The following is a 26,729-nucleotide window of genomic DNA, read 5'->3' as shown; positions in this document are numbered from 1 at the left end:
TATGGGTGACTGCAGCAACCTGTTAGTGACCAAAGCAATCAAAAAGAGATTTTTGGTGGAGCAAAATAGTAAATGGCCTGCATTTGTATAGCACTTTTCTTAGTCTCTAAGGACCCCAAAGCGCTTTACACTACATTCAGTCATTCACCCATATTCACACACTGGTGATGGGAAGCTACATTGTAGCCACAGCTGTCCTGGGGCACACTGACAGAGGCGAGGCTGCCGGACACTGGCGCCACCGGGCCCTCTGACCACCACCAGTAGGCAAACATGGGGTTAGTATCTTGCCCAAGGATATTTGGCATGCAGCTGGGAGGTAGCCTGGGATTGAACCACCAACCTTCTGATTAGTGGTTGACCTGCTCTGCCACCTGAGCTACAGCCACCCTTTTTATGACTGATTTCAACTTGAGACAGCCAGCAACCACTCATTATCAGTCGTTTTTACCTATCAACCAGATGTTGCCAGTGGGTCTTCAACCCATATTTATGCCTTAGTAAATCAGAGCTTGGTCTTGAAACATTTAAATCTGGTCTTGGTACCAATTTTTTGAGTCAAAAACCAAAATGTCTTTGAAATGTATCACACAGTTCTGACTTTGTAAATTTTTATTACATGAACTTTGATTATGTTATGATTTTTTCTCACCTTGAGTATTTGTTGTTGAATTCCTGATATTCCCTAATAGTCTTGCTTCTTCTCTTCCTTAGTGCGTCGACAGAACATGAAGGTTCGAATCAACGCCACTGGTGACACCATTGTGATGAAGTTTGTGCGTCCAAGTCCAGATGTGAAGTTAGAGGGTTATATTCTGGGTTACGGCAGCAGCATGTTCTCCAAACAGTTCATCCAGCTGCCTGAAAACGGACAGCCCTACGAGACTGAGATGGGTAAGACCCACAAATATTTCTTCATCTACAGTATGTGCATATTTATAATGTTTTTCTTTTCCAATTTACTTTTCCATTTGTTTTAATCAGTATCAAGTTGTTGATTAAGATGGTCTTTGCAGATAAAAGGCAGCAGATCTTTATGAATTTCCTTAAAAGTTTATTAGAAAAAAATAGTACACTTGGGCAAAATGAAACCTTCCACTCCCTTTTCCGAATATTTTCCCTTTATACAATTCTCAGAAGCTGAATGTATTAGTGTCTGTCTTTAAAACATTAAACAGGTTCATGAGGAGATGATTAAATCTGTGCCAAACCACGACTTTGTGTTGTTTTGATTCTGGAACTTTTGTTTCTGCATCGGTGTGACCACCAAACCTCCATGTCTAAAGCTTTACACTCGTGGGAAAGTGAGAGTTTCTGTAGGAATACTTTCGGGAAAAGAAGAATGTAAGAAGCTTTGAGAAGCAGCAGAGTCTCACAGTGACAGCAGCAGGTGGCTCTGATCCGTTTTCTGAAGCGCAGCCAAGAATTTTTATCCCATCACACCAAGAAAGCTCTAAAAGTTGCGATGGTATGATGCATATAATCGGCCACAGTGAGAGGGTTAACAGAAAACCGGCTGAAAGTCATCCTTCAACACCAGTTTTCATGCAGGATGAGTTTGTTTGCACTCCTGCAGACTTGGGACTAAATGACTGCAGCAGCTTTTGGAATTTAGACCAGAATTATGAGGACTTTTCTCCTCAAGCAGGAAAGCCCATTTATCATCTAATGACAAATATTGGCTCTGCATTATGCTCACAAAAAAGCACCAGATTTGGCTGAAGTTTGTTTATGGTCTTGGATACATTTGCTTTAGTGAGAGATGTGGAAGTGAAAAAAACATAAATCCTGGGTCAAAACTGCTTATCGTGTTGGCATTATGAAACATTAAAATATGACTAAATTTGGCTGAGGTTTTGTGGTGATCCTTTGTGTGAAAACCCAAAATTTGCTCAGTATTGCCGTGTATGTTGGCAGAATTAGAAGTCAAGAGGCTACAACATTTCGGTTGATGGACAGGTGCCAAAACGCTCAACTTTTCTTGCCTTTTGGATGTTTTTATCCAGGTTCTCTTAGCCTTGAGAGCTTAATTTCTTGGTGATGAGAGTGTAGCAAATTTAGCTTTGTACTTTCTTTGAAATCAACTAAATTGGGCTGTTCATGAATGACATTACTGATTTTGGATGCAGTTGCAGTTCTTATCAGCTTTGAGCTTTTTTTTCATCCTGCTGGAAGTAGTTTCATACTATGTTTAAAATTACACAGACGTTGGCTGAGGTTTAGTGGTGCTATTTTAAATACTTTATTCACTGCGTCCCTACTTTTCTGATTAATGTACAGTAATAGTGACTTTGCTCCAGTCTCTCTGTGTGGGTCACTAAGATACTAATTCAATGATGAAGAGGCGGCTGAAGGTTGGTAGACAGGCCCTCATTTACTCGTGTGATGATAAATTTTTGTCTTTTTTTTTTCTTCAAATCTTATGGTAGAAATAGCCAAATTGTGCCAGAGTGTCTGGCACTGGTTTTCTGGATAGATTTCTGGTAAAAAATAAATGTGGTAGTTTTTCCTCAGATGATTGATGGAACTTCCTTAAAAGTTGGCATCAGTTTTGGTGGAGACTTCAACAAAAAGAGCCCAAACTTTTAAAGACAATTTTCTCATCAACTGCTTGATTGGCTTTGATGAAAACATCCGAACTCTGGCATAATATTTTGCTCGTGTTATAAATTGGTACAACATTAGTAGTTTGCTGAGAAACATCAGCTTTACTCCAGTCTCTCTGTGTATCGCATTAAAGATACTTAAGTCAGATATGGAAGTGAAGTTCCAACTTTTGATTAAGTTATGGTCTGTTTTTTTAGTCTTTTGGATGCTGTATGTTTTCTGACTCTCTTTGAGCAACTGTGACCACATAATTTCCTCTGAGACTAATAAGCTAATCTGATTCTGATGATTCTGATTAAAAATTGCCAGAATTTGCATGGTCTAGCTTTGATTTTCTTGGTATATTTCTGATGACATAAAATATATTTTGCCATTGATGATTAATTAATATGACTTAAAATTTGGCTTAGGTTCGGTGAACAAAAAAGCTTTTCTCATCAATTGTGAGCTTCATTTCTTTACTTAGTAGCTTCCCATATGGAAAAGAAATAGAAAGAAATTATAAAAGACTTGCATCAGATGTGGCCTATTTCATATAGTGAATCATATAAGGCTTATATGATTTACTCATGAATGTGGCCACTTTCATATATTGTTTTAGTAAGTATCCAAAACATACAAGTTTCATTTATATAATTTTTCTAAGGATCTTATATCTGTTTTCACTCTTGTATGCTTTTCATATAAGTTTCACACAAGACAGATACAAACTTTATACGATTTATTTATATCTTTTCCATATGGGTTTGTACCTTGTTCAAACTGTGCAATATCTGGCTGAGGTTTGGTGGACAGCTCACCACACATCCAAACATCTTCAGATTATTTGATTTGAATAATTCAGATCTAAGTGTTTCTTCCTTTCTTGGCATTATGAGACATGCTGAGTTCATGTGCTGCTGGGAAAATCAGGTATCCCATTCTTCCATGTCATGTTTACTTTCCTCACTGTGGGAAAATTAAATCCAGCAGACAGATGATAAACACATATAAACAGTTAGATACAGGAGGATCTTGGAGCTCCTCTGGGAGAATTTTAATTTAATCTCCTTCTTCATTTTCACCACTCATCTCTCATCACTGCCACTTCTGCCTCAAGGTCATGTCATGTCAGTTTGACGATCTGGGCGGGACTGTGGTATCAGAACTGCTCTTAAACATTTCCTGCGGTGTTTACCTTCCTGTTTAAAAACCCTCAATGGAGGATCATCCATCAGCAGTTCCAGGAGGACTGCAACCGCAGTGTTGACTCTTTAAATCCGATGCTGCCGGTGGTTTCGGGGTTTTGGTTTTTTTAGCCACATGAGACACAAACATGGCTTCATGACGACTCAGGGATACTTCACCATTTCCTCTGCAGGCAAACTGTTGCTGTTTCAATTTAAACTTTACTGCACGAGAGTGGAGAAACAGTAGCACTGTATGGTGTTAAAAACATCTGAATTTTGGCTCAAGTTTGGAGGATGGTTTGGTAAATACAGACAAATCCTTAATCTGTTTAGGGCATGTGATAGATGGGGCCATTTGGGGGGTGGGACATGTTTACACCTGTAGAGATGAATACAGTCTCCTCTCAAACCAACAAAGACACTGGTTTGTTTTTGGAAAAAAAGTTAAACATCACTCAGTCCAGAGAACTGTCAGAAAACGCTGTAATTTTAAATGAAGTCATTTGAATGAGGAGATTGTGATAAAGAAGCATTTCATCAGCTGACAGCGGCTTTGTTAGATGCTACAGAACATCAGGAAGAAATTACCATATTGATCGCACAGATGGCTGAAATATTAATCAAATATGAGGAGCTGAGTTATTGATCACAAAAATCAGGCGATATTTGCAGAGTAAATGTGCTCAGTTTGACAGTGAGGCGTTCCTCCCCCATAACTGGTCATAAATAAAAAAGCTGAATGGTGTCCAGGCTAAAGGCAGGAAGAAACAGCAGCTGCTTTAACAGTCATTCATCATTTAAAAAGGTCTCCAGAGAGGTTTAATAAGTGAGGGTGGAACTTTTACTTTCACACTGATGACTGAGTGAAACTCAGAGAGCTCAGTCATCAGGAGGAGTTCAAAGGTCACTAAGAAAGGAACAATGATTTTCAGTGTAGGCTTACAAATGATTTTGACCTGTAATTTTTATTCTTTAAAACCACTTCATAGCTGTTTTACAAAACTTTGTTGTTATTTTATAAGACTTTCTGGTGCGTTCACCTAGTTGTTTTGCAGTTTTGTAGCTATTTTTACATCATAACTGTTTTATCATAACTTTTGTAATACTTTACTTTTTTTTTTTTACACCTCTTTAAAACTCTTTGTAGCTTTTGTGATTTTATATTTTGTAGTGTTTTATGATACATATAGTGCCGTAGTTATGTGTGCTGAATATAATATCAGTGAGTTCTCAGTGATTCCCAGACATTTACAAAAGTTTCTTTATTTTTACGGGGATCTAGGCCAATGTTCCTGTATGTAAGCCACACTTTGCACTGTTAAATTGACTAAAGAAAGTCAGACTAAGAGATGAGTTTGTGCTGGAAAAGGAAACCGTGCATGTGGGTGAGAACAGAAAAAATGACAGATAAACACAAAAAGGTTGAGGCTGAACTCTGGAGTTAAAGACGCAAAGAACAAAAGCAGAAAACATTTGACTTGGATGGAAATCAGATTATTATGAAAGAAGATGTGAGTGTTTTCACATGTGGATGTTTAAACTGCCATCCTTGTATTTCAGCAAAGAAACTCTCTCCTTATCTATAATCATTCACATCTGTGTGTCTACTTTCTGTCCATGTGTGGGAGGAAGGTGGGGGAGGGAGGGGGCAACAATACCCGCCATGACATAATCACCATAAGAGAGTGCAGAATTCCTCACATGTTTCAGCCTCTATGAACTCCCACATGAGATGTTCATGTTTCTGTAGGGAAGGTTGCAACATACTTGCCATGGTAGTTGCAGCAGTACAGGTTGTAACTGTACCACTATTTGAAAAAAAAAATGGTACTGTCTGCAACTGTGTGTTGTGGTTTTATCCAACTTTGTTGTTGTTGGCTTTTATTCTTCTTTGTCTGCATCATTCTGTTGGGTGTACATCACAAAGCCTGACCTCATTTGACATGGTTTTTCAGATGCAGAACCAAAGTACCTGGTGGCCGTCCAACCAATCCCAGCTAACGATGTGAAGAAACACTGCACAGGTATGCTGGCAGCTACATGTGGGCTTCAAACTGATAAACAGGCCAACACATAGTCTCACTCTGTACTCACTTGTCCCAACAGGTAAAGTGAACCTGGAGAAGCCGCTTCACCTGGTGATTGGTTCTATTAGCCCAACCGCTGTGCTACTGTCCTGGGGAAACTATCTGAAGACACCCTATGAAGGGAACATCATGAACGAATGTCTGGAAGACGGGTGATTAACTTCACTTGTTGTCCCAATGCTGATTGCATGTTTTGTCTAAGCTGTACACTGAGCTCTGTCTCTAAAGCTTTGAGCTTTCAGGGATATTTTAAGGAACAGTTCATAGTCTGGTAAAATATTGCAAATTAATTTTTGGGGTTTACCTTTATGATGAGTAACTTCACATATGTCACAGATTCATCATAAAACCAGTTTTGGTTTAGTGAACATGAAAGCTTTTTACCTCCTCTCATGTATTTTATGTTTTATGGACAACCAGAAAGCCCTGTTCCAAAGCTCGACGTTACTCAGAGACAAATCACCTTCAACCAATCAAGATGATGAATTACAACCCTGAAATCTCCACTGCTGTTGAGCTTGAACTGTCCCAGTGTGTTGAGTGATATTACACCGACTGAGACTCACCAATGCTCTTTTCCATCACCCCTTGATCTCTGCTGCCTCTAATAATACATATTTTTCCTTCCCTGTCAAACAAGTTGGAGGAGCCATTGGAAAGCCTGACCTAGGCGTCCTCTGCCACTCTGGGCGTCTTATTAAAACCTAATGTCAGCTCCATCTGTGGAGGGTTTGGCTGCTGCCTCAGATTTTTGGATCCCTGCTCTGAAAAACAGAACTTGAAGGAGTGAAAGTGGAGATTGGCTTTGTGGTCGCCAGAATTAACAACACCTAATGGACAAAGTTGTTTCCACACTGAGGTCACGGTGGATACAGGCAGCCAGAGAGAAACCGCACGGCATGAAGACGCTGGTACTGGATTGTGTATGTCATCCATATGTCGTACCACTGGGACACTTCGATGCTTTCTGAAACCTTCAGCCTTGTGATCAGGGAAACTTTGACAAGATGCAGCCGAACACATCTTGCACAGTCTACGAAGCAGACCTGCAACCACAGTCATCAGTGATTTAGTTTTGTTTACTTCTGCATAACCCAGTTTTTCTACCTATGAATCTCAGACATTATGGCTCCTTATATAGTTTCAAATCCCTTTAATATCAACTAGACACAAAATTATAGTGTATTTAAAGTGGGTCAAAGTCTATTAAATGTAAAAGCTGCACTTTGAAAGCACATTCTTTTTGTTCTGCAGCTCTAAATGGGCTCTTTAAGCATCTCTCTGATTTTAGTTTTGAAAGTTCAAAGCATTATTTCACTTAACAGCAATGTATAAAAACAGTTGGTCAGATATTAGTACAATTTCAAACTGCTTAAGTAAGATAGTGGCCATAGTTTTGGATTGCATATGAACTTTATATCAGTGTCACACAAGTTCCTGTTAATACCTGCCTCTTTAACAAAGAGCAGCCAAAGCAAAGACTTACAGGGGAGTTTGTTCCATTATTTGGGACACCATCTGGCAGTTTGTCCTCAGTCTGTAACTATAAGCATTTTGTTATTTTAATAGCTAATTTAAAAAAAGGTAAAATAAATAAAAAACTATTTTTGTGATTCCCTAAACTGTGGTAAGTGCTGGTTAGCCAAAGATTTATTTATGTACAGCACACTTTCAATGGATACAAATACACACCAGTTGTAATTTGTAGACAAACATGTACATTTTTTACACAGCTGTATCTGTAGGTAATTTTTATTCCTATCCTTGATAAAAATCTTTACCATAATGGTATTATGGCATTAATTTTTTTCAAATACTTGGCTTGCTATTTGTGTTTATCACAATATAAACCTAAAATATGAGGAGCTTGAGTCACTCCTCCAGAAATGTGTGATACTGTCAGCCTAATTAACCCATTTCTTTGTATTTTTTCGAATTAGTATTAGGCAGCTGGTTGCTAACATGTTTAGATCAGCTGCTTTACCTGTTTCCTCTGGGTAAATTACAAAGATAACCTTTGTGTTTTATAAAAGTTAATGAATGTAAGCATGGCCAAATCGATGTATTGCTGAAACACAACCAAGCTATTGAGAATTAAAAAAAAAACAAAAACCCAAAAAACCCATTACATATAAGCATATGAAGTTAAAATACAATGGACCAAAAATAGAACTCTGAGGAGCTCCAAGGGCAGTTTTCAGACAATCTAACCACCTTGCTGTTGGTAAAGGCATTTTTCCTTTTTCTCCATCAGATTCTACACTATCCGCTACAGAGAGAGAAACAGGAATTGGATCTACCAGACATGCCCAACAAGCGACACAGTCATTGATAACCTGAAACCCAACACGCCTTATGAGTTTGGCATCCGCTCCAACAAGGATGACCGCAGTGGCACATGGAGCAAACCGGTCATCCACAACACCAGCATGGGCAGTAAGGAGTTACTTACGTACTTGTCACCACTGGAATCATAAAGGCTCAAGCTAAAGAAAACATCAAGCCTTGATTTTGATGTTAAGAAAAAGTTTACAATCTCTTCCAAGAAAAGTTTTTATTATCATTTTTTTTGCAAAGCAATGGCTAATCGATCTTTAATAATAATAATGATTAATTTTACTGCTTTTTCTCTGCACTTTTTTCACAGATAAAAATAGACAGAAATCATACAAGCCACGTAACAGTCCTCCAGTCAAGCTGGGGGTAAGTAACCTGCTGTACTGTAACAAAGTAAATGCTACTACATCTGCGATGTAAATGTGATGACCTTTAAAATTTTTAAATCATGGATACATGTAGAATAGACTGCTTCAAACTTTATATTTACTTAAATACCTCAAAATGTACTTGAAAAATATTTAATGAAGTAAATAATAACATGAACAAACTATGCTGCGCTTACTTTATGTGACATTAATAACATTTTTTACTGTTTGCTTTTGTATAATTATGGCTATTTATTATGGCTAAATTCTAAAACATCAAAAAATGTGCCATATTTTTAATTTGTGTATTTGTTTTTGGTCAGTAAGCTTACTTCATATTTAATGTAAAGTATTATGGCAATGAATATGCAAAAAAGGTTTTCTTAAATTAATAAAACTTGAAGAAAGAAAATAGGAAGATATACAAAAACATTGTAAATAAAATTAAAGGTGAAGATAATAAGTCTTCATTAAAGGAAAATTACCTCTGGGTTTCCACAGAATTTAAAGGTTGAGGTCAAATTTTTCAAAGCAGTGCATCACGAGCTTAGGAGTCCTTGTGTTTATGTATATTTGATTTAAACATGTCTAAAGTTGACATTCTTTGTTCTTTCTTTTTTTTTCTTTTACAAACAGACGCCCCTCTTTGCTCCTCGTTATGGTAAGATTTATGATTTTGTCTTTAATTAATATATAGTCTGTTCAGTCATTATCTCTTCCTGGCATGATTTGTGGAATCTGTTTGACTTCAGTTTAGGTATGTACAGTCAGTAATGTGTTCTCATAGGCCACCACAACAAAACAGGTTCAGGCTGGTTCGAAACACTCACACTTTGCAGTAGGAAAAAAACAACAACTTCCAATTATCCTGAAGTTCAAGCCAAAAGCTTTATGCACCAAATATAATAGCTGCTCATCTTTCTGAAAACATCAGTCTTGTATTGTGCACTTAGACATCCGTCTGCTGAACTGCTCATGCTGAACCATTTCATTGTTTTTCTTTTAACATCTTTGTTGACTTGTTTGCAGCCCTCCACAACGGAACGGGCCCTCGAACACCTACTTTGTTCAAAAACCCAGGGTTCCCTGGAGCTCCACGCACGTCCTTTGGTGATTACCGCTCTTTCTTTCTTTTCTCCCTGTCTGCATACTTTTACTTTTCTTCCTCTCTGGGCAACAGAGAAGTTTCTCACACAGCACAGCACAAAAGCTTCCTTAAAGGGTTCCACTGATGGAAAACAGGCACCAAAATGCAGTTTCAATCCTCACATTGCAGATGTGAGAAAGTGAGAAAGCAAATAATAGTAATACCAACATTCTTTAAATGTTAGAAAAGTAAGAAATTCACAGCACTAAAGGATGTTGAAGATTTGTTTATAAAAAGCCTCATCAGTCTAACCCAATGGCTGCTTTTCCCAAACTAGGTTTCACAAAGAATTGATTGTCTCTCCAACTCTATCCTCTTTAATTTTGACATTTTTCCTCTTATAAACCCACCGTGTTATTTCCAACAGCACCTCCCGAGAGCCAGCAGGAAACTATCCCTGTGCCTGGCTCTTCTGAGCCCAAATTTCCTCACGTGTCCCCGGGTAACGAAACAGACGCTCTTTTATTCTTTAATCATCAGCTTCACTCATTTGCAGTCCATCTTTACCTGCTTCGCCTGAGCCTGTGGTGCACCTGGGAGGGGTGGAGGTGGGGTGTGCAGCTATTGAGATTGGCTGCATGTTAGCATGTCTTAAGCCCAGTTAGAAAGTCAAAACAAGGCGAGGAAATGATGTCCCTGGAGATCAGTAAGTTCCCCTTGGCCTGCCCATTCCAAAAGTAGCTGCAGCTCATTTTTTCAAACCACACTGCTGAAATGTATATGACAGCCATCATGCTTCAGCATTCATCATCAATTTTCTTTTCTCCTTTCAGCTGCTTTCTTTGATCAATGATATTTCTCTTTCTTAGACTTTTCAATTAATACCTGATATTTTTTACCTCTGAGAGGTACAAGGGCTCAACATTACAGCATTATCATTAAATATGTAGATTATATTCAAACCATCAGCTATTTAAAGTAAACCAGTTTCAGTCAGAACTCCTCCATTCCTCTGTCATCCTTCTTGTCTGTCTGTCCAGCTGTCCCCATCCTACTTGTTGCAAGTCACCGCTCTCTTCAGTCAGTCTGCATGTCAGGAGTGCATGTCAGCCAGTTCAGACGCAGACGTGGTTGGAATTTCCCATCCAGGAAAGCCAACACAAGTCGTTCTGCAAAATCCTCCCAAAGTACAATGTCTTCAAACTTTTCTGTATTTCTCTGAGGTACGAGATTATAGGGAACAAAATCAAATTCTTTAGGCATCTGTTTGAAAATAAACAAATCTTGTGGAATCTAGGGCTGGGTATCTGGTATGAAACCAGAGATTTCTAATTGGTTTTAACAGAAATATTAGATCTTGATCTACAACAGGAAAATGCTGGCTAAATACAATGGTGTGAAAAAGTATTTGCTCCTTTCCTGATCTTCTGTTTTTTTTGTATGTTTGTCACACGTCAATGTTTCAGATCATCCCAAAAGAACTCAATATTAGACACAGATAACACAAGTAAACACAAAAAACAGTTTCTGAATGAAGGTGTTTATTATTAAGGGGGGGGGGGGGGGGGGGGGGGGGGACAACAACAAAAAAAAACTGCATGTGCAAAAGTGATTTCCTGCTAAACCTAATAGCTGGAACAAGCAGCAGCAAGTGGAGTCAAGCATTTGCGATAACTGGCAATCAGTCTTTTACAGCACTGTGGAGGAATTTTGGCTTACCCCTCTTTGCAGAATTCTTGTAATTCAGCCACATTGGAGGGTTTTTGAGCAATACCTGCCTCTGTAAGGTCATGCCACAGCATCTCAGTCAGATTGAGGTCAGGACTTTGACTAGGCCACTCCAAAATCTCCATTTTGTTTTTATTAAGAGGTGGACTTGCTGGTGTGTTTTGAATGGTTGTCCTGTTGCAGAAACCAAGTATGTTATAGCATTCTCCTTCAGGATATTTTAGTAGAGAGCAGAATTCATGGTTCCTTTTACCATAGCAAGTCTTCCAGTTCCTGAAGCAGCAAAACATCCCTAGACCATCACACTACCACCACCATTTTTAATGATGGTATAAAGTTCCTTTTCTGAAATACTGTGTTACTTTACATCATATTTAATGGCATACACACCTTCCAAAAAGCTCAGCTTTTATTTTGTCACTCCACAGAGTATTTTCCCAAAAGTCTTGGGGATCAGAAAGATGTTTTCTAGCAACACTTAGACAATCCTTCATGCTCTTTAGCTCAGCAGTGGTCTTGGAACTCTGTCATGCAGGCCATTTTGCCCAGTCTCTTTCTCATGGTGGAGTCATGAACACTAACCTTAACTGAGGCAAGTGAGGCCTGCAGTTGTTTAGATGTTGTTATGGTGTCTTTTGTGACCTCTTGAATGAGTCGTCGGTGTGCTTTTGGGGTAATTTTGTTTGGCCGGCAACTCCTGCGAAGGTTCACAGCTGTTTAATGTTTTTGCATTTGTGGATAATAGCTCTCACTGTGGTTTGCTGGAGTCCCACAGCTTTAGAAATGGCTTTATAATGTTTTCCAAACTGAGAGATCTCAATTAATTTGTTTCTCATTTGTTCCTGGATTTCCTTGGATTGCATCATAATGTATGACATTGAGGATGTTTTGGTCTATTCCACTCTGTCAGGCGGGTGCTATTTAAGTGACTTCTTAAACCTGTGTTTAAAAACTGCATTCTGTGTTTTGCCTAATATTGACAGTTTTTGATGATCTCATACATTTAAGTGTGACAAACATAAAAAAGAACAGAAATCAGGAAGAGGGCAAACACTTTTTCACACTACTGCATATCACCAACCAATAAGCCAGTGAGGACCCTTCATTATGAACATGTTTTATTTAGTATCAAATGAAGTATCTATACCATGTCCTATCCTGACAGAAAAGCTAAACAACTTTCCAGTTTTGAAAGACATGTATCTGATGACTTGAATTTCTCCAGAGTTGCTGGATGAAATTAGTCAAAATGCATGTCTATTTTATTTTATATCATAGTGTACACATCGTGCAAAAACAAACACTGACCAGTTTCCTATGACCTCAGTACCTCTCTTCTCTTTCATCCCAGAAAAAGGAAACACAATTAGAAACAACAACACCCAACCAGCGGATATTCCCACTCCTGCCCTCCCCAAACTTCTGTCCACCAAAGCCCCCCATGCCAACATCACAGCCGTCCTTCTTACTAAGTTAGCCTCCAGAGGTGACTCCAGTCATGTGCAAACCACTAAGGCACCCACTAGTGCACCTGAGAAGCCTCGTAACCCCAATGGTAATTCCTCCTTACAATCTTTTTTTTGTCTTTCTTTCTTTTTTTTGTCTGTGACATAATCATTACGTTTTAGAAAACATACAGTTTTATCATAGTCAGCTTTGGTTGAAAAATATCTGTCTTGTCTATCCATGTCGCTTAATACTTAAAAATGTTCTAGACTCAGTGTATGGTGTCCATGAATATAAAAGCATCATCTGCAAATAGTTTCACTGCATTTGCCATATTCTGTCCCAAAAATGCCAAATGTTCTTTTCAAAAGTTGGCTTCTTCTAAAAAATCCTCTTTCTGCTTCTGTGAGATGTTGTATCTCTCAATATCTAAGCCTTTTGGGGGTGTAAGTAATGCAATGTTGTTCTTCAAAAATGAGTATGAACATAGTTAACAATGTTCTGTGTTTAATTTTTCTTTTCACCAAATGAATCAGTGTATTTTCTTTTCTTTTTAAACTGTGTGGGCCCACAAAAATAAGAGTTTCATCCAACAGTTGAACTTTACAAAGAAATGTAGCACACTCAGCTGCTGTCAACAAAGTACTTTTTAAAAAATGTATAGATCTTAAAATCTTTTTATCACACATTACCTAAGGTGTTGAAAATAATCATAGCAGTTCTACAAAATTGGTTGGTTTTAAATGTATTTTTTTAGACAGCTGAGACATAACTGACTGAATACTTACTTTTATTTAGATTTAATTTCTGCCTCCGTAAACTGCTCATTTGAGGTCAAAGGGCCCTGGCGACTGTTACTATATCACCCTGTTACCAAGGCAAGTGCCAGATGTACTTTGCACTATGTGAAAAGATCTGGTACCAGGAGTTGGTGGACTATTGGCTAAAGACAGCACATCCTACACTGGTCACATACATTTTTTTAGGTTCTACACCACCTTTGTAAGATTTTGAGGAAAGAGCTCGTGATAAGTCTTCATAGTCAAATCCTACTTCTTAAATGCACTTTGAATCCAAATGTAACCGAGGCTTTAAAAAGTCTTGCCATTCGTGTCTTACCTTCTCAACAGTCAGTTCTGCTTGGCAAACTTTAAGAAGAATATTTACATTTTCAGGTTTTAATTTGACAGGATGCAGACCATCTCTCAAACTGAAAAAGGCCTTCATTTTTTTTTTAGTGTTCAACCTTCTTTTTTTCATACAGCTGTTGGCAAATCACAGGACGGCTCATCACTGCTGAGATCAGCACTGGCCAATGAGCGGGCCAAAACTAACACATGGGGTAATAACAACCTCACAAACAGCTTCCTTCATCTTGCAATCAAAAGCAACCTTGCTATGTCTGTCTGCTGTTAATTTGCAATCATCTCTTTCCCTTGAGCTTCCAGGCAGCTTCCAGTGAAATTAGTGCTAAAGGTTTTTTTCCACAGGAATGGCTGCTCAATCCAGGAGTATCACCTTCACGCACATTTCATCTGGTGTTTGCATGCAGCACACAATCTTCCAGTTATCAAAATTCATCAGCATCTTCGATGACTGGTTTTTCAAGATTGTGAGCGCTTAAAGAATCATCTTGGTCCCATCATGCTCATTTGTTTATTTATTCCATAAATTCAATGACATCAGATTTAATGGTCCATCACTAACGATGCTGCACAGGGCTGCTGCAAGCTCGCTTGTCTGCCAACACAGATAAAGGTCAGATCAGACTGTAACACAGGCCGTGCAACTGTTTTTGATCTTTTAGGTCAAGGAAACAAAAGAAATCTCACTCCATCGCTGCCCTTGCAGCCCTACAACCCAGCAGCTACCACAGTTACCGGATCCATGAGGCCTGCATCGAGAAACCCTCTCTTTCCCTTCTCTAATGGCTTCAGACAGCCCCACTCCCCCTCCTCTAGATCGAGTAACTCATCCCCAACTTCAGGGAAACTTGGGGGTAATCCTCCTTGTACCTGTTTCTTTTATGTTCACTTTGCTGCTTTGCTGTCTTTTACTGTCCAAGGGGAAAATGTTTTGATAGGCTAAGCCATGAAATATATCTAATTTCAAGTACTCAAGTTTAAGTTTGACTTTTCTTTTCAAGTCAAATGCAAATTGGAAAAATACTTACAGGCTTATTGATTATATTTCTCTCTTGTTCAAGATTCTAAAATCAAGTCGATAAAAATTGATACCAAAAAGAACTGAAATATCAAATATACCTACTATTTAGGTTGTAGAATCTTGAGATATTCTAATCAACGCTGATTGGTTTTGCCTCTTGTGGACTCATTATCTTCCAGTTTCCCATCTATTGTTACTGTCTGAGACATTTTGGGGGCTTTTGCAATGGTTTTCTATGCCACTATTCTTTCAATTTTAAGAAAGAATTTCTTATGTGTCTCAACACTGTTTCGCATCTCATCACCCCTCAACACAATTTTACTTTTGCCTTTTTTCTGATTAAATGCTGTGAAACTTCATTTTTGTTAACTGTTAGCTGCTAAATGAACCTTTCAGGTGAACAACCAAACAAGTCCGTTAAAAGCTTTGGCTAAAAGTTTAATAGATCAACTAGTGGGATTTTATATTGCTTCCAGAATAAATAATGCACATTAAGGTTTATCTTTGGTTCATAACTGATCCATGACAAGAATTAAGGAATTCTGTACAGTTAAGGAAATGGACAAAAGTTGGGGAAAAATGGGAAAAGTAGGTGTTCCAAATAGTCAAGACAAGTAAAAAAAAAAGAAGATTTATTTGGTTAGAAAAGGACTTGGTTGATTGTCCTCTCATCAGGTTCAGTTTTCAGAGACAGTTTCTTTCCCTTCATAACACTTAGTTTTCTCCCAACAGTAAATGGACAACCACACCGGGGCATTTCCCCACCTAAACCGGCCATATGGTCCCGACCTCGATTGGGTAAAAAAGACCTTGTTTGTCTTTCTGTGTTTCATCATTAACCCTTCACTCGCTTTTGCAGCATTTTCACCTCCACTGCAGCTCTTGTTGGTGTTTTTTGTGTCCCTCCATTTTTTATTAATACTTTAATGTCCATGCACTATTCATCCATCCATCCATCCATCCACCTGTTTGTCCACCATTGGTCTGTCCATCTGTGTTGTCTTTTTGTCCCACATTCGCTGCCTCAAGCCAGTTTTGAGCAAAGCTTCAGTCAGAGAGATTTAACTAATCAAGACGCTGCACATGGTTGATTATGTGAGTTGGTTACTTAAGCTCAGCAGCTGATTGTGTCCCTCTGTGTTCTACAAGCTGTTGGTGGTGGGGAGTGTTTAACCATCTGGTTTAAGGTTGTGGTTGGGGAAACTGTAGCAAATTCAGAGACCTGAGACCTCTTCAACTCTTTGGGTGCTGGGCTAAAAACCATTTCACTGCTTCACTGTTTCACTGCTTTGCTCTAATAACCATGTAGAATATTTCACAAAAAGTTTTAATTATTCCTTAGAACCAGTTTAAAAACATTAAACTCTGACCAGTTTGAAATAATGTATATTTTCTTGGATGAACTCCATCTGCAGATGAAAATGGTCAGATAATACACTAAGGTCACTGAAAAAGTTTGTTTGTGGATGTATGTTTAAAGATTGTGTTTTACAAAAGTATTGAATAATTAAGCTATTTGTTGTCTGCAGGGTTGACTATTGATTTTTTTAAACTTTGGCCATTTCCCCAGAATTCAAACTTTTTTATGCTACTGCACAGTTTTTGCAGTTTTTGGGAACATTAGCATGATGTTTTTTTGTTTTGTTTTTTTTAAAAAAAAAAAGCTGTGTGTAGTTTAAATAGTGTTTCCAGAGTTATAATCTAAAGAAAATAGTCTGTTATCTGCTGAAAATGATAAAAATTGACAGAAAATAACCTGTCAAGATTATTATCAAGAGCTACGAATTGATTCGAATCCTTTTTCTGAAACTGGCCTTTTAAGTTTATAGAGAAATATCTAAAAATATACATATAAGGCATCAATGTTATTGGGAGTGTTGTTACTCTTTTAGTTAAAGTAATGCTTCTAAAATGTAACTTAGTTAATGAGAGCTGGTGTAGCGTGTTATTGCTGGCTCAGACCTGCCTACACTTGTTGAGCTTTACTCTGTACATTGATATAGTAGTAGTTATAATAGTTGCTATATGGGCTCTCTCTCAAACTCAATACCATTATTTTATTTGTAGTGTTTGGTTTACTTTCTGATGATTTGGAGTAGTTTCCAACCCAACTAGGAAAGAAAATAGTAATTTTGCTCCAACAATTACTTTAATAGGCTTAACAAGTTGTTGGCGCAAACTGGCTGCAATATTTATTTGGAATAGGAACTAACGTACCAATGAAAGAAAAATATTAGAAAACTTTTTTTTTCATTTGTTTTTTAGGAGAATAAGCATACATATTTTTTTTTGTACCAGCAAAAGTGTTTTTAAGTGTATAGAAGTTATTCTAGTAATACCTTCAGCAGAGGTTAAACTCTCTGCAGTGACTTTCAAGCATCAGAAAATTCAATAGAATTTGAAGTCTTTCATAAGCAGCTAAAAAAAGAGGGTGATATGGGTTATGAGAACTTTCACTTTAGATTCAGTTGTATTATGAGTTAGGCCACCCTCAGAACCCATCTGACAATTGAAACCCGGTCAGATCACAGTTTACAAAAGTTTATAGTGAATTATACAGTTAATGATTTACATTGTGCATGGTGTCATGGTGGGCATGGTCTTCCTGTCCAGTATGCATGAGCTGGTTTTGGTGTCATCAGTTTTCTAGTTTTGATGTTTTGTCTTTTGTATTTTAACACCCAGAAACCACTGATCTATGACTTTTTGACAGAAACTTAAAAATACAAAACCGAAAAATGGCCAAGGCATCTCAGGGCTTTATTTCAGTATTGAATACAAACTCCAGTTTTAATCGCAGTGCCTCTCCTGCTGCAGTGAACAACTCATTGCTGGAGGAAAAGAAGTCTGAACTCCCTGAAGTGTTTGGTCGTTCGGGTCCCACGACAGAAGAGTGGGTTTATGGTTGGTAACGGCATGAATTTCATTTGTCTGCACCCAAAACTTGCCCATGCCGTGTGCTGACTGCCGCTCCAGTTGCTCTACATCGTTAAGACTGCATGGTTTGGTGGTGTTACATGTCCAGAAACAAATCTTTAGAAGGACCATGAAGGAAAATACTGGCCGTCAGCTTGAAAGTTTTGGCCAAAGGCTTTGGAAAGTATGCGCTCCCCTGATCGTTAGCTTACTTTTACAGAACCTCACTTTGCAGAGCTTTGCGCTTTTTCTCACCACAGAAATTAAAGGAGGAGACTGTTTCTAATTAGCCTGTGATGAACCTGGCATCTCGACTGGACCTTTGGTATTATTTTAAAAAAGTTCTGTCCAGGGTCCAAATGCTTCAGCTTGTGCTTCTTGCCTGATTGCGAGTGCGATGAGCTTCAGACATCTTGCTGCAGAGATGCCGTGTTTAGAAAACCCTCACGCGAACCAGGACAGCATGGCGTGCATTGGACAGTTTTCATCAGAATGTGGAAACCTCTGTTTGATTTTTATTTTAGAATTATTTGTGTGAAAAAAATCATACCAATATGTATTTATTCTAGTTCTGTATTGTAATCACGAGGCATTTCTGAACATAGGCTATAATTATAGCACAGTTTCCACTCTGACCTTCCAATATAATGATCCTTTGAGAACACTGTACCTCTTGTGGTTTCTTGACAAGCCTCCTAATTTATGTCCAAGAATAATACAAGGTTTATCCAAGTAAGCAAAATATCTCTATGAAGCTTAAACAATTTTAGCCAAACTTCATGTCAAACAACAGCAAACATTCATACAGGCAGCCCATCATACATATTTACATGCAACTGATTGAAAGGAATGCATCTGTGTTGTTTCATGTTACGAGCTAACATGTTTCAGGACTCCATCATCTTTCATGTTCCTGGCTTTGCATTTATTCTATTTAGTTTTGGAACCGAGTCAATTCCTTGATTGTGAAGAATTTGGCTTCTGCTTAAATAAGAGGAAAGGGGGCAGGGGTGGGGTGTAATTGGCTGCAGGTTCTGGACTTTAGTCAGAAAAACACAAAAGATCTTGTGGGATTACAAGGAATTGTTCATGTTTTAAGGTTTATTTGGCATTTGGAAATGGGTAGGGAGTTCTACCTTAGCTGAAAAAATATATATTTCAAGAGATTAGACAGCACCTGGCTAGAAAATAGATCCAAATTGGCTGTTAAAGCTTTATTTTTGCCTTATGTAAAGCAATACTGTCCACAGACTACAGAACAGGCCTGAATCTGATCTAAAACAGAGACATTCCCATCATGTAATACTTTAGAAAATTATTGCAGCACTTTATATGAATAGTAGTAAAATAAATTTGAAATGACTGTACATGAAAGAGACCCTTTAATACAAAAAGTCACAAGTGCAGAGATGGTTTAGATCAGGACAGTAAAATAAAGGCTGATAAGGTGGTTGTAACAAGATAATGTTTTTGTTTCTTTCAGGATCTCCTGCTCGTCCAGCAATACAGATCAACAAGAAGCCAAATTTGGTTGGAAAACCTGGAGAAACGGGTAGGAACTCAATAAGAAAAACAATGAACTTTGTCTACACCCTTGTTTAACTGCGACATTTATAGTTTTCTGAAGGTTGAACTGTTTTTGTTTACATATTTTCCATCAGACAAAGTTAACAACTTCAAACAGAATGATAAACTGCCTGTCCTGAAACCCAAAGTACCAGCAGTGACCGCCAAGCCGATCAAACAAGAACGGAAACAGACCACAACTGCAACACCAACTACTACTGGTACAAAGATTTCCACTTGGCAATCAAGTAGTAGTCATCAGCCCAGTTTCGTCCAGTTTACCACATGCAAACTGCAATTTAAGACAATTTTCTCCTGCTTATTTTGAAATGTTTTGCTAGTTTAACCAAATGCATGTGACCAATGATTGAACATGAAGTCTATTTACAATATGCTGCCAAATGGGGCCTTGCTGGGCACTTTAAAAGTTTTCATGTCAGTCACTGCTTTCTTTGAATAAAGCTTTTGGAAAATATAATATTTTTTAACTATATACTCACTCCCAAAAGAAACCCACAAAAACAAAACAAAGAAAAAAATATTTTCATGGACATGCACAATATGCACAAAATATCACAAACCAGCTTACAAGAAGTAGACATACCTTCTTGTAATATTTTGCTTTGTTTACAAAAAATGTTGCACATAGAAGGAAGGTCATTTTGTTCCAGAAGGTTTATTCTTGAAATTAGACAATTTGTGTTGTGTTTCTTCTTTCAGCACCTCGACAGGAGTCATGGGAGGAGTCAGATCTTTTTAAATCACAGCCATCCTCTGAGATTGACGCCATGGGCAAAAAACGTTACGTAGGTAAGCTGAAATGGTCACTTTAGCAGGACATTGGGTTTTACCATATAGCGATACAGACATCAAAACAAGCATTTTTTGTTCCAGCTCCAATTACATATACAAAGTGAACCTCAAACCCCAGTGATACTTATGCTTTACATTCATGTTCTCTTTCTACAGCACCTCATGTCATCTACAAAACTGGAAAGAAACCAGATGAGCCTTGCTCTATTACCTCTTCCCTCAACTACTTTCCCGAAGATGAACCCAGTGAGACAAATGTGACATCACCACCAAAGACTCCACCCTCCAACCTCACTGTGGTGACAGTGGAGGGATGCCCATCTTTCATCATCTTGGACTGGGAGAAGACTGACAATGAAACCACTGGTACTTATTAGCTGAATTTTTATTGCAGCAGCCCAACAAAAAACTGAATGAAATTGAAACTCTTTGGTGACTAACCTATAACACTCCTATGGTGGTTTTAGCTGTGTTCTATCACGATTCTGTTGGTCATGTCCTAATTCTGTCATCCTCTTCTCAGAGTACGAAGTCATCTCCACTGCTAAAGGCCCAGATGGAGAACAGGTTTCCATCCTGACTACAAACCAGACTCACACTGCCGTAGAGAACCTCAAACCTGAGAGCAGGTAAGTTCTACCTAAATTCGTTTTCTTTCTTCAACTTTACTTTTCATGAAGTTGAAGTCAAAGTCAATTTCTAAATTGTAGAATTTGAGATTGGAAATCGACCAGCCTTGTGTACCATGTGCAAATTTTCACAGCCTAGCATCAAGGGTTATCTACAGATTTATTTACCATGATTTCATGTTATGAGATTGATTTGCTGTGTAGCCAAGAGAACCAGTCAATTTGTCGGCTACACAGAAGAAAGAGAAGACATGAAAAATGTGAAAACACTCCAAACCAAACCAGGTCATTACAATAAAGCAGGTTTATACATATTAATCTCTGGATGTTAAGTGTTTCTGCAACTCAGATCTGACTGAACATCTGCTGGTTGGCGTTGCAGCCATTTCATTCAGCTGTTCAAACAGCCCAAGTTAGTTGAGCCCAGTAAAATAAGCAGAGCATCTGTTACGCTTGCTGACGCTTTAACGAGCCGCGATGTGGGAAAGCTATTTGGTGTGAAGGAAGGTGGTTAGAAATTAAGTCTGGCCAATTGCAAGTCTGGACTCAAGTAAAACCATATAAAAATAAAGAGCTGTGAGCAGAGGTCATGGTTTTCACTGTCATGCACGGGTTGCATGATGTTTGTGACTGTCCAAGCTTATAAAACCTGTTTTAACAGTCAGTTGTGTAACTTTGATACAGTATAAAAGAACAGAAAACAATAGTTGTTGTATTGTTTTTTTAGTGACCTAGAGGAAATGGTTAAGGAGAAATCCTTTGTTACAGTAAAATCACCATTATTAACAAGTAGCTTCAAAGTAATTTGTTAATAATTCCTTAAAAGTGTATAATCAATAAAAAATAAAGGTAGTCTATCCAGAGAAATGTAGTATTAGAATATATTGGTACTTTAACTGTTTTGGGCTGAGCTGATGTCTTTATTTTATTTCCTACTTTACTTTGATAAATTATAGTTCTTAAAAAGATTTTGCAATATAGTTCATACCTAAGTAAGTTCTACATTTTCTTGTACTTTGTGGCATCTGAGTTTGCTGTGTCATCTTTGAAAAGTTATGACTCTATTCCTGATTATGTATTATTGTAATGCTATATTTCCCCCCATTTTTTAGTTACGAGTTCAAGGTGAAGCCAAGGAATGAGCTGGGCTCAGGTCCTCCCAGTGAGCCAGTTACCTTCAACACAGAGTCAGGTACATTCCTGCTCAACTGCCTGTCTTTAGAGAATGCACAAGCCAAAGCAGTTGCAGTCAAACTGAAACTCCAGGACCTCTCTGTGACTTCAAATGTTTTAAACAACAAGTAGAAATGCTCCAAACTTTCCGCTCATCAGTTAAGACTAATGTTCACCCTCAGCGGCAGCTACTGTTTCTGCCCATTTCAAATTCACTTAGCAGGAATTGCAACTCATTGCAGATGTATAATTAATTATCGCTATTGCATAAAGGTAATTTCCTGCTAGAAATTTATCATAATGTGAGACTTGAGACTTCACTCCTGATTGCCTACAAAATACAATTAATCAGTTATGCAGTCATCCATAACTGGACTTTACTGATAGAATTACTAACAAGTCATTGATTTAGTTGTTTTTTAAATGCTGACATCCAGGATATTGATTTTTTCAAACATTGCACGAGTGAATTGATATCCTATATTTCAAACACAGAGAAATAATTAAATGTTCTGCTTCACTGATCTAGATGATGATGAAAGTTGCTGCTCACGTTATAAGAAGGCACTCCTGCATCAATGTGCAGTATCAGTTATGCTTTCTTTATATAAGCTGTTAAGACCCTGTTGTTATTCTTTCCTTAGCGGACCCCAGAGTGAGTGAGAACGTTTCAGGTAAATTAACATCCACCTTATGTCCACATGGTTATAAGAAAAGCCTTTGTTTAAAGGTAGAAAGTTATATTTATTTTTCTGTACAGGAAAAGATGCTATCTGGACTCAGTTCCCCTTCAAGACAGACTCATACTCTGACTGCCATGGCAAACAGTATGTGAAGAGGACCTGGTACCGCAAGTTTGTTGGTGTACAGCTTTGCAACTCACTTAGGTACAAGATCTACCTGAGTGAAACACTCAACGGTAAGTACAAATGCTGAATTTATTGCCCACTTTAACAGGGAAACTGATCCCAGATCTGATCTGTTTCTCTATATTTCCCCTTATAGGTAAATTCTACAATATTGGAGATCAGACTGGCTTTAGTGAGGATCACTGTCAGTTCGTTGACTCATTCCTGGATGGGCGAACGGGCAGACAGCTCAGAGCTGACCAGCTCCCATCCAGACAAGGTATAAGCTTTATTTCAGTTTTCCTGAATTTTTCCTGAGCTCCTTAGTGAGCATGCATTTTTTGGACATTAAGATCCAGTATACTGCATGATTTGTCCTAAAAAAAAATAGAAATTAGTTATACCTGTACTTACATCTCATTTCAATTCAATTCAATTTTATTTATACAGCACCAAATCACAACAACAGTCACCTCAAGGCCCTTTTTATTGTAAGCTAGACCCTACAATAATACATACAGAGAAAAACCCAACAACAATTATAGCACTTTGGCAACATTGGGAAAGAAAAACTCCCTTTTAACTGGAAAAAACCTCCAGAAAAACCAGGCTCAGGGAGGGGCGGCCATCTGCTGTGACCGGTTGGGGTGAGACATAACAGACAAATGTAAAACATTATATTTAAATCCAGTGTGACACCCACTTCATTGTCATTGTCTTTGATGCCCATCTAGAATAAGAGTTCAGAAACCAGAGAGGACATTTTAGAATCTTTTAGTTTTTCCATTTCCTTTAGAATCACAATCATTTATTTAGTATTAGATGTCTGTACATTTTTATTACAATAAATAGGAAATTCTGCTGCTCTTAATCGGGTGCTTTGATACAAATTAGATTGAATGTATCAGATTTAAAATATGTTCCTCATCACGTATTGTTCTTTTTTGTCCAGGTTTCTTCAGAGCATTGCGTCAAGAACCTGTCCACTTTGGAGAAATAGGAGGACATTCTCATGTCAACTACGTCTCATGGTATGAGTGTGGAACACCCATTCCTGGCAAATGGTAGACGAACAGTCATCCTCACAGAGGCCTATGATGGGATTTGTTGCCAAAGCTTGGATGGCTAAGCCGTGCCTCTGAATTCTCTCAACCATGTTACTCAGTGCTGTAAAAATGTACAGGATATACTTGTCAGGGACTTTGTAAGGAGAGAGCATTCATCATAAATGATATAGCAACCATGCCTCATTTTTAATATTTATCTAGCAGCAAGGCTAAAGTGATGTTAGAACATGAAGATTCATAGAGGTATCGTTTCTCTGACTCATGCTAGATATATTTTATTTTGTGTTGAAATAATGGGAAGCTGGCTCCCTGGATTACTATTTTCATAACTTGTGAGATGTTATTTATCAAAAAGTCTTTGATTGCATTGCTTCACGAGGGCCACAGATGGGAATTCACAGGAGGTTTTTTTTTTTTTTTTTTTTTTTTTTTTAGAAATGCCATAAAAAGTAATTCAAGTGAGAGGTTTTAAAAGATACCATCCTGCTTCACATTCATCCATCGGCAACTGGCAGTCACCCATATCACCAGTCTTTAACCAATGCTTCACTAGTTAGTGTAGCGAATATAGACAGCATCATGAGTGATAAATTTACTGGATATCAGCAATAAGAAACCTATTTTAAACATTAAAAGTAAATAATGTATTTGATAATATAAATACCAAATAATGTACTTTCTGCTCTGAAAGGTGCCCCAAAAATACAGTACGGTGATATTTTTCGGGAACTAAGTTAGCATTGTAGGTAACTAATCCAGCTTTGTGAATCTGCTGTTCTGTAATTAATTTTCATTATTAATTAATTAATCTGCCAGTTATTTTTGATTAGCCAAATTAGTCATCAAAAATAAAAAAGTAAAAAATAGCCCATCCAATTTCTGAAACACATATTTAGCTTACTGTCATGTAATTCTTATATTTAAGAAGCAGCAAATGTTTTACTTGAAAATAGACAAACAATTAATTGATCATCCATTAACTGATCTATTAATGGAGAAAGAGCTGCGGCTTTTTATCATTGTCCTTTAAAGAAAATATCAAGCTGGCCTGAGTTTTGGTGCTTTAAACTACATTTTTAGGTGAAATGCCTAAAATTCATGCTTTACATGTCAATACGTTGGATGTGTTGACTGAACGCTGAGCTTCGGTGAGAGGCTTCTACACTTGCATTTTGCACAGCAGAAATGTATTTATATGTATATGGAGAGAATGTTTTTTTTTTTTTTTTCAGTACATTTTTGCAGATGCATTTCTCTCACCATGACCAAAAAAACAAAAGGAAAAAGAAAACCAAATGGTACTATAATATGCTCTTCTTTGTCCTTCCTCGTGCTAGAGCATGGTGGGAAACTAATATTGCTGCCTGATTGCAAGTCAAAAGCAGAATTATTTACATTTTAATAACCAAATTACATTTAAAGATTTTATTTCTAGTTAGGTAGGGTTAAAATATTCAAATGGGAAATTAACTTGTTAACTGGTCTTATAGATGGAAACTAATTGCCATCTGATGCCTGGTTAATCACATAAAACATTTCCCTAAATACAGTCTCTTTCTGTATTTTACCAAATTAACTCATTGGAGCCATAGTTGCCCCAGTGGTTTTTCAAGCTCAACAACAGACCCAGTCATGCAGGCCTAGCAACCCATCACATGGCAACCACCAGTTACTAGGGAAAAATATTGGAGATTGGTTGCTGGATGTCACTGGCTGAACCTGGTAACAAAGTAGGTGCTGCTCCAAAAGCCTACAGGACCTATAGATTAGCATGGAAGATACCAACATGCTTGCAAACACTCTTAAAATATTTTCCCTAGCAAGCAGTCTATAGGTCTGTGAGACGAAAGCCTAAAGTAGGGGCAGCGATAGCTAGATCAGGAATGCTATGAGTATCTGTTTCCTTGAGTAGCTAGACAACCAGCCTGTATGCAGTCTTCAAAGGAAACCTCAGACACCAGTTTTATTTACTTACACTATTTGTCACAATCAGATAGCTGCGGGAACAATGAGCCATCTGGCTCAGAACTCAGACATTTCAGTCTTTAAAGGGTTTGTATATATCTTCTTATGGAAATTATGCATGAAAATAAATCCTGTTGTATTGTTTGTGATATTTTTAGCAACACATAAGAAAGGCATTAATAACTAAAATTGAAAGATACCATTTTTAACAATTTTTAACGAATGTAAAGTTTCATCAAAACAAATTTAATGACCCAATGAACAACAAAAATGTCTGAGACAAAATCTGATCATAATAACAACATTAGTAAGAAAACAGTAATAGATAACTATAATGTGGCTGAAATGTTCTAATGATGTTCTGATGGCTAGCAAATCCAGAAATATCTGCATTAAACATGCTGTTTACTTAACCAACATCCGGAGATGGCAACTAAGTTAGAAAAAGTAATGGAGTGCCATGATCTGCCCTTCTACGTGTCTTCAAATGGGCATTTCTTTAAGGGCACCTAGTCTGCATTGTCTTACCTGTCATATGAATATAACATTAAGATGCTGAATGTTAATATTCGAGTCACTAGGTTTCAAAGAATGAGGTTCAAGTAATCATTCTAAGCCAAAAGCTCAGCTTTCAAACTACTCTGAGTAGTCAGTACAACCAATACCAGACAGTATAACTCTGTCAACAGGCTTCCAAATGTTGGCCAATCAGAAGAAAGAAGGGGGAATGGAGTTGTTAGAAATGCTTAACAACTCA

At 37.8% G+C, this 26,729-nt stretch overlaps 1 protein-coding gene across 6 annotated transcripts in view; it reads left to right on the top strand.

Annotated features, from left to right (window-relative positions):
- abi3bpb (ABI family, member 3 (NESH) binding protein b) overlaps nucleotides 1–24,435 on the top strand; it is a 33,389-nt gene extending 8,954 nt beyond the window's left edge. Inside the window, exons 2-24 of one of the 6 annotated variants that reach the window (XM_085347937.1) lie at nucleotides 715–894; nucleotides 5,732–5,800; nucleotides 5,883–6,015; nucleotides 8,118–8,299; nucleotides 8,511–8,566; nucleotides 9,205–9,229; nucleotides 9,598–9,678; nucleotides 10,083–10,157; nucleotides 12,735–12,938; nucleotides 14,094–14,171; nucleotides 14,637–14,828; nucleotides 15,728–15,793; nucleotides 17,813–17,899; nucleotides 19,395–19,463; nucleotides 19,573–19,698; nucleotides 20,198–20,287; nucleotides 20,447–20,656; nucleotides 20,814–20,919; nucleotides 22,032–22,111; nucleotides 22,737–22,766; nucleotides 22,853–23,011; nucleotides 23,098–23,220; nucleotides 23,893–24,435. In XM_085347937.1, the coding sequence (XP_085204063.1) occupies nucleotides 715–894; nucleotides 5,732–5,800; nucleotides 5,883–6,015; nucleotides 8,118–8,299; nucleotides 8,511–8,566; nucleotides 9,205–9,229; nucleotides 9,598–9,678; nucleotides 10,083–10,157; nucleotides 12,735–12,938; nucleotides 14,094–14,171; nucleotides 14,637–14,828; nucleotides 15,728–15,793; nucleotides 17,813–17,899; nucleotides 19,395–19,463; nucleotides 19,573–19,698; nucleotides 20,198–20,287; nucleotides 20,447–20,656; nucleotides 20,814–20,919; nucleotides 22,032–22,111; nucleotides 22,737–22,766; nucleotides 22,853–23,011; nucleotides 23,098–23,220; nucleotides 23,893–24,008 (2,537 nt within the window). In that variant the 3' untranslated portion in view covers nucleotides 24,009–24,435. The remainder of the gene's footprint in view (nucleotides 1–714; nucleotides 895–5,731; nucleotides 5,801–5,882; nucleotides 6,016–8,117; nucleotides 8,300–8,510; nucleotides 8,567–9,204; nucleotides 9,230–9,597; nucleotides 9,679–10,082; nucleotides 10,158–12,734; nucleotides 12,939–14,093; nucleotides 14,172–14,636; nucleotides 14,829–15,727; nucleotides 15,794–17,812; nucleotides 17,900–19,394; nucleotides 19,464–19,572; nucleotides 19,699–20,197; nucleotides 20,288–20,446; nucleotides 20,657–20,813; nucleotides 20,920–22,031; nucleotides 22,112–22,736; nucleotides 22,767–22,852; nucleotides 23,012–23,097; nucleotides 23,221–23,892) is intronic. The other 5 variants (XM_085347938.1, XM_085347939.1, XM_085347940.1 and 2 more) reach the window with 5 other exon arrangements.
- Nucleotides 24,436–26,729: the final 2,294 nt, after the last annotated feature.

The sequence above is a fragment of the Diplotaxodon limnothrissa genome, linkage group LG23 (assembly GCF_057381915.1).
Source record: "Diplotaxodon limnothrissa isolate DT_005_m linkage group LG23, D_limnothrissa_male_GT1.1, whole genome shotgun sequence".
Lineage (NCBI taxonomy): Eukaryota > Metazoa > Chordata > Actinopteri > Cichliformes > Cichlidae > Diplotaxodon > Diplotaxodon limnothrissa.
The sequence above is the reverse complement of the archived record's forward strand: the minus strand, read 5'-3'. Positions and strand labels throughout refer to the sequence as shown.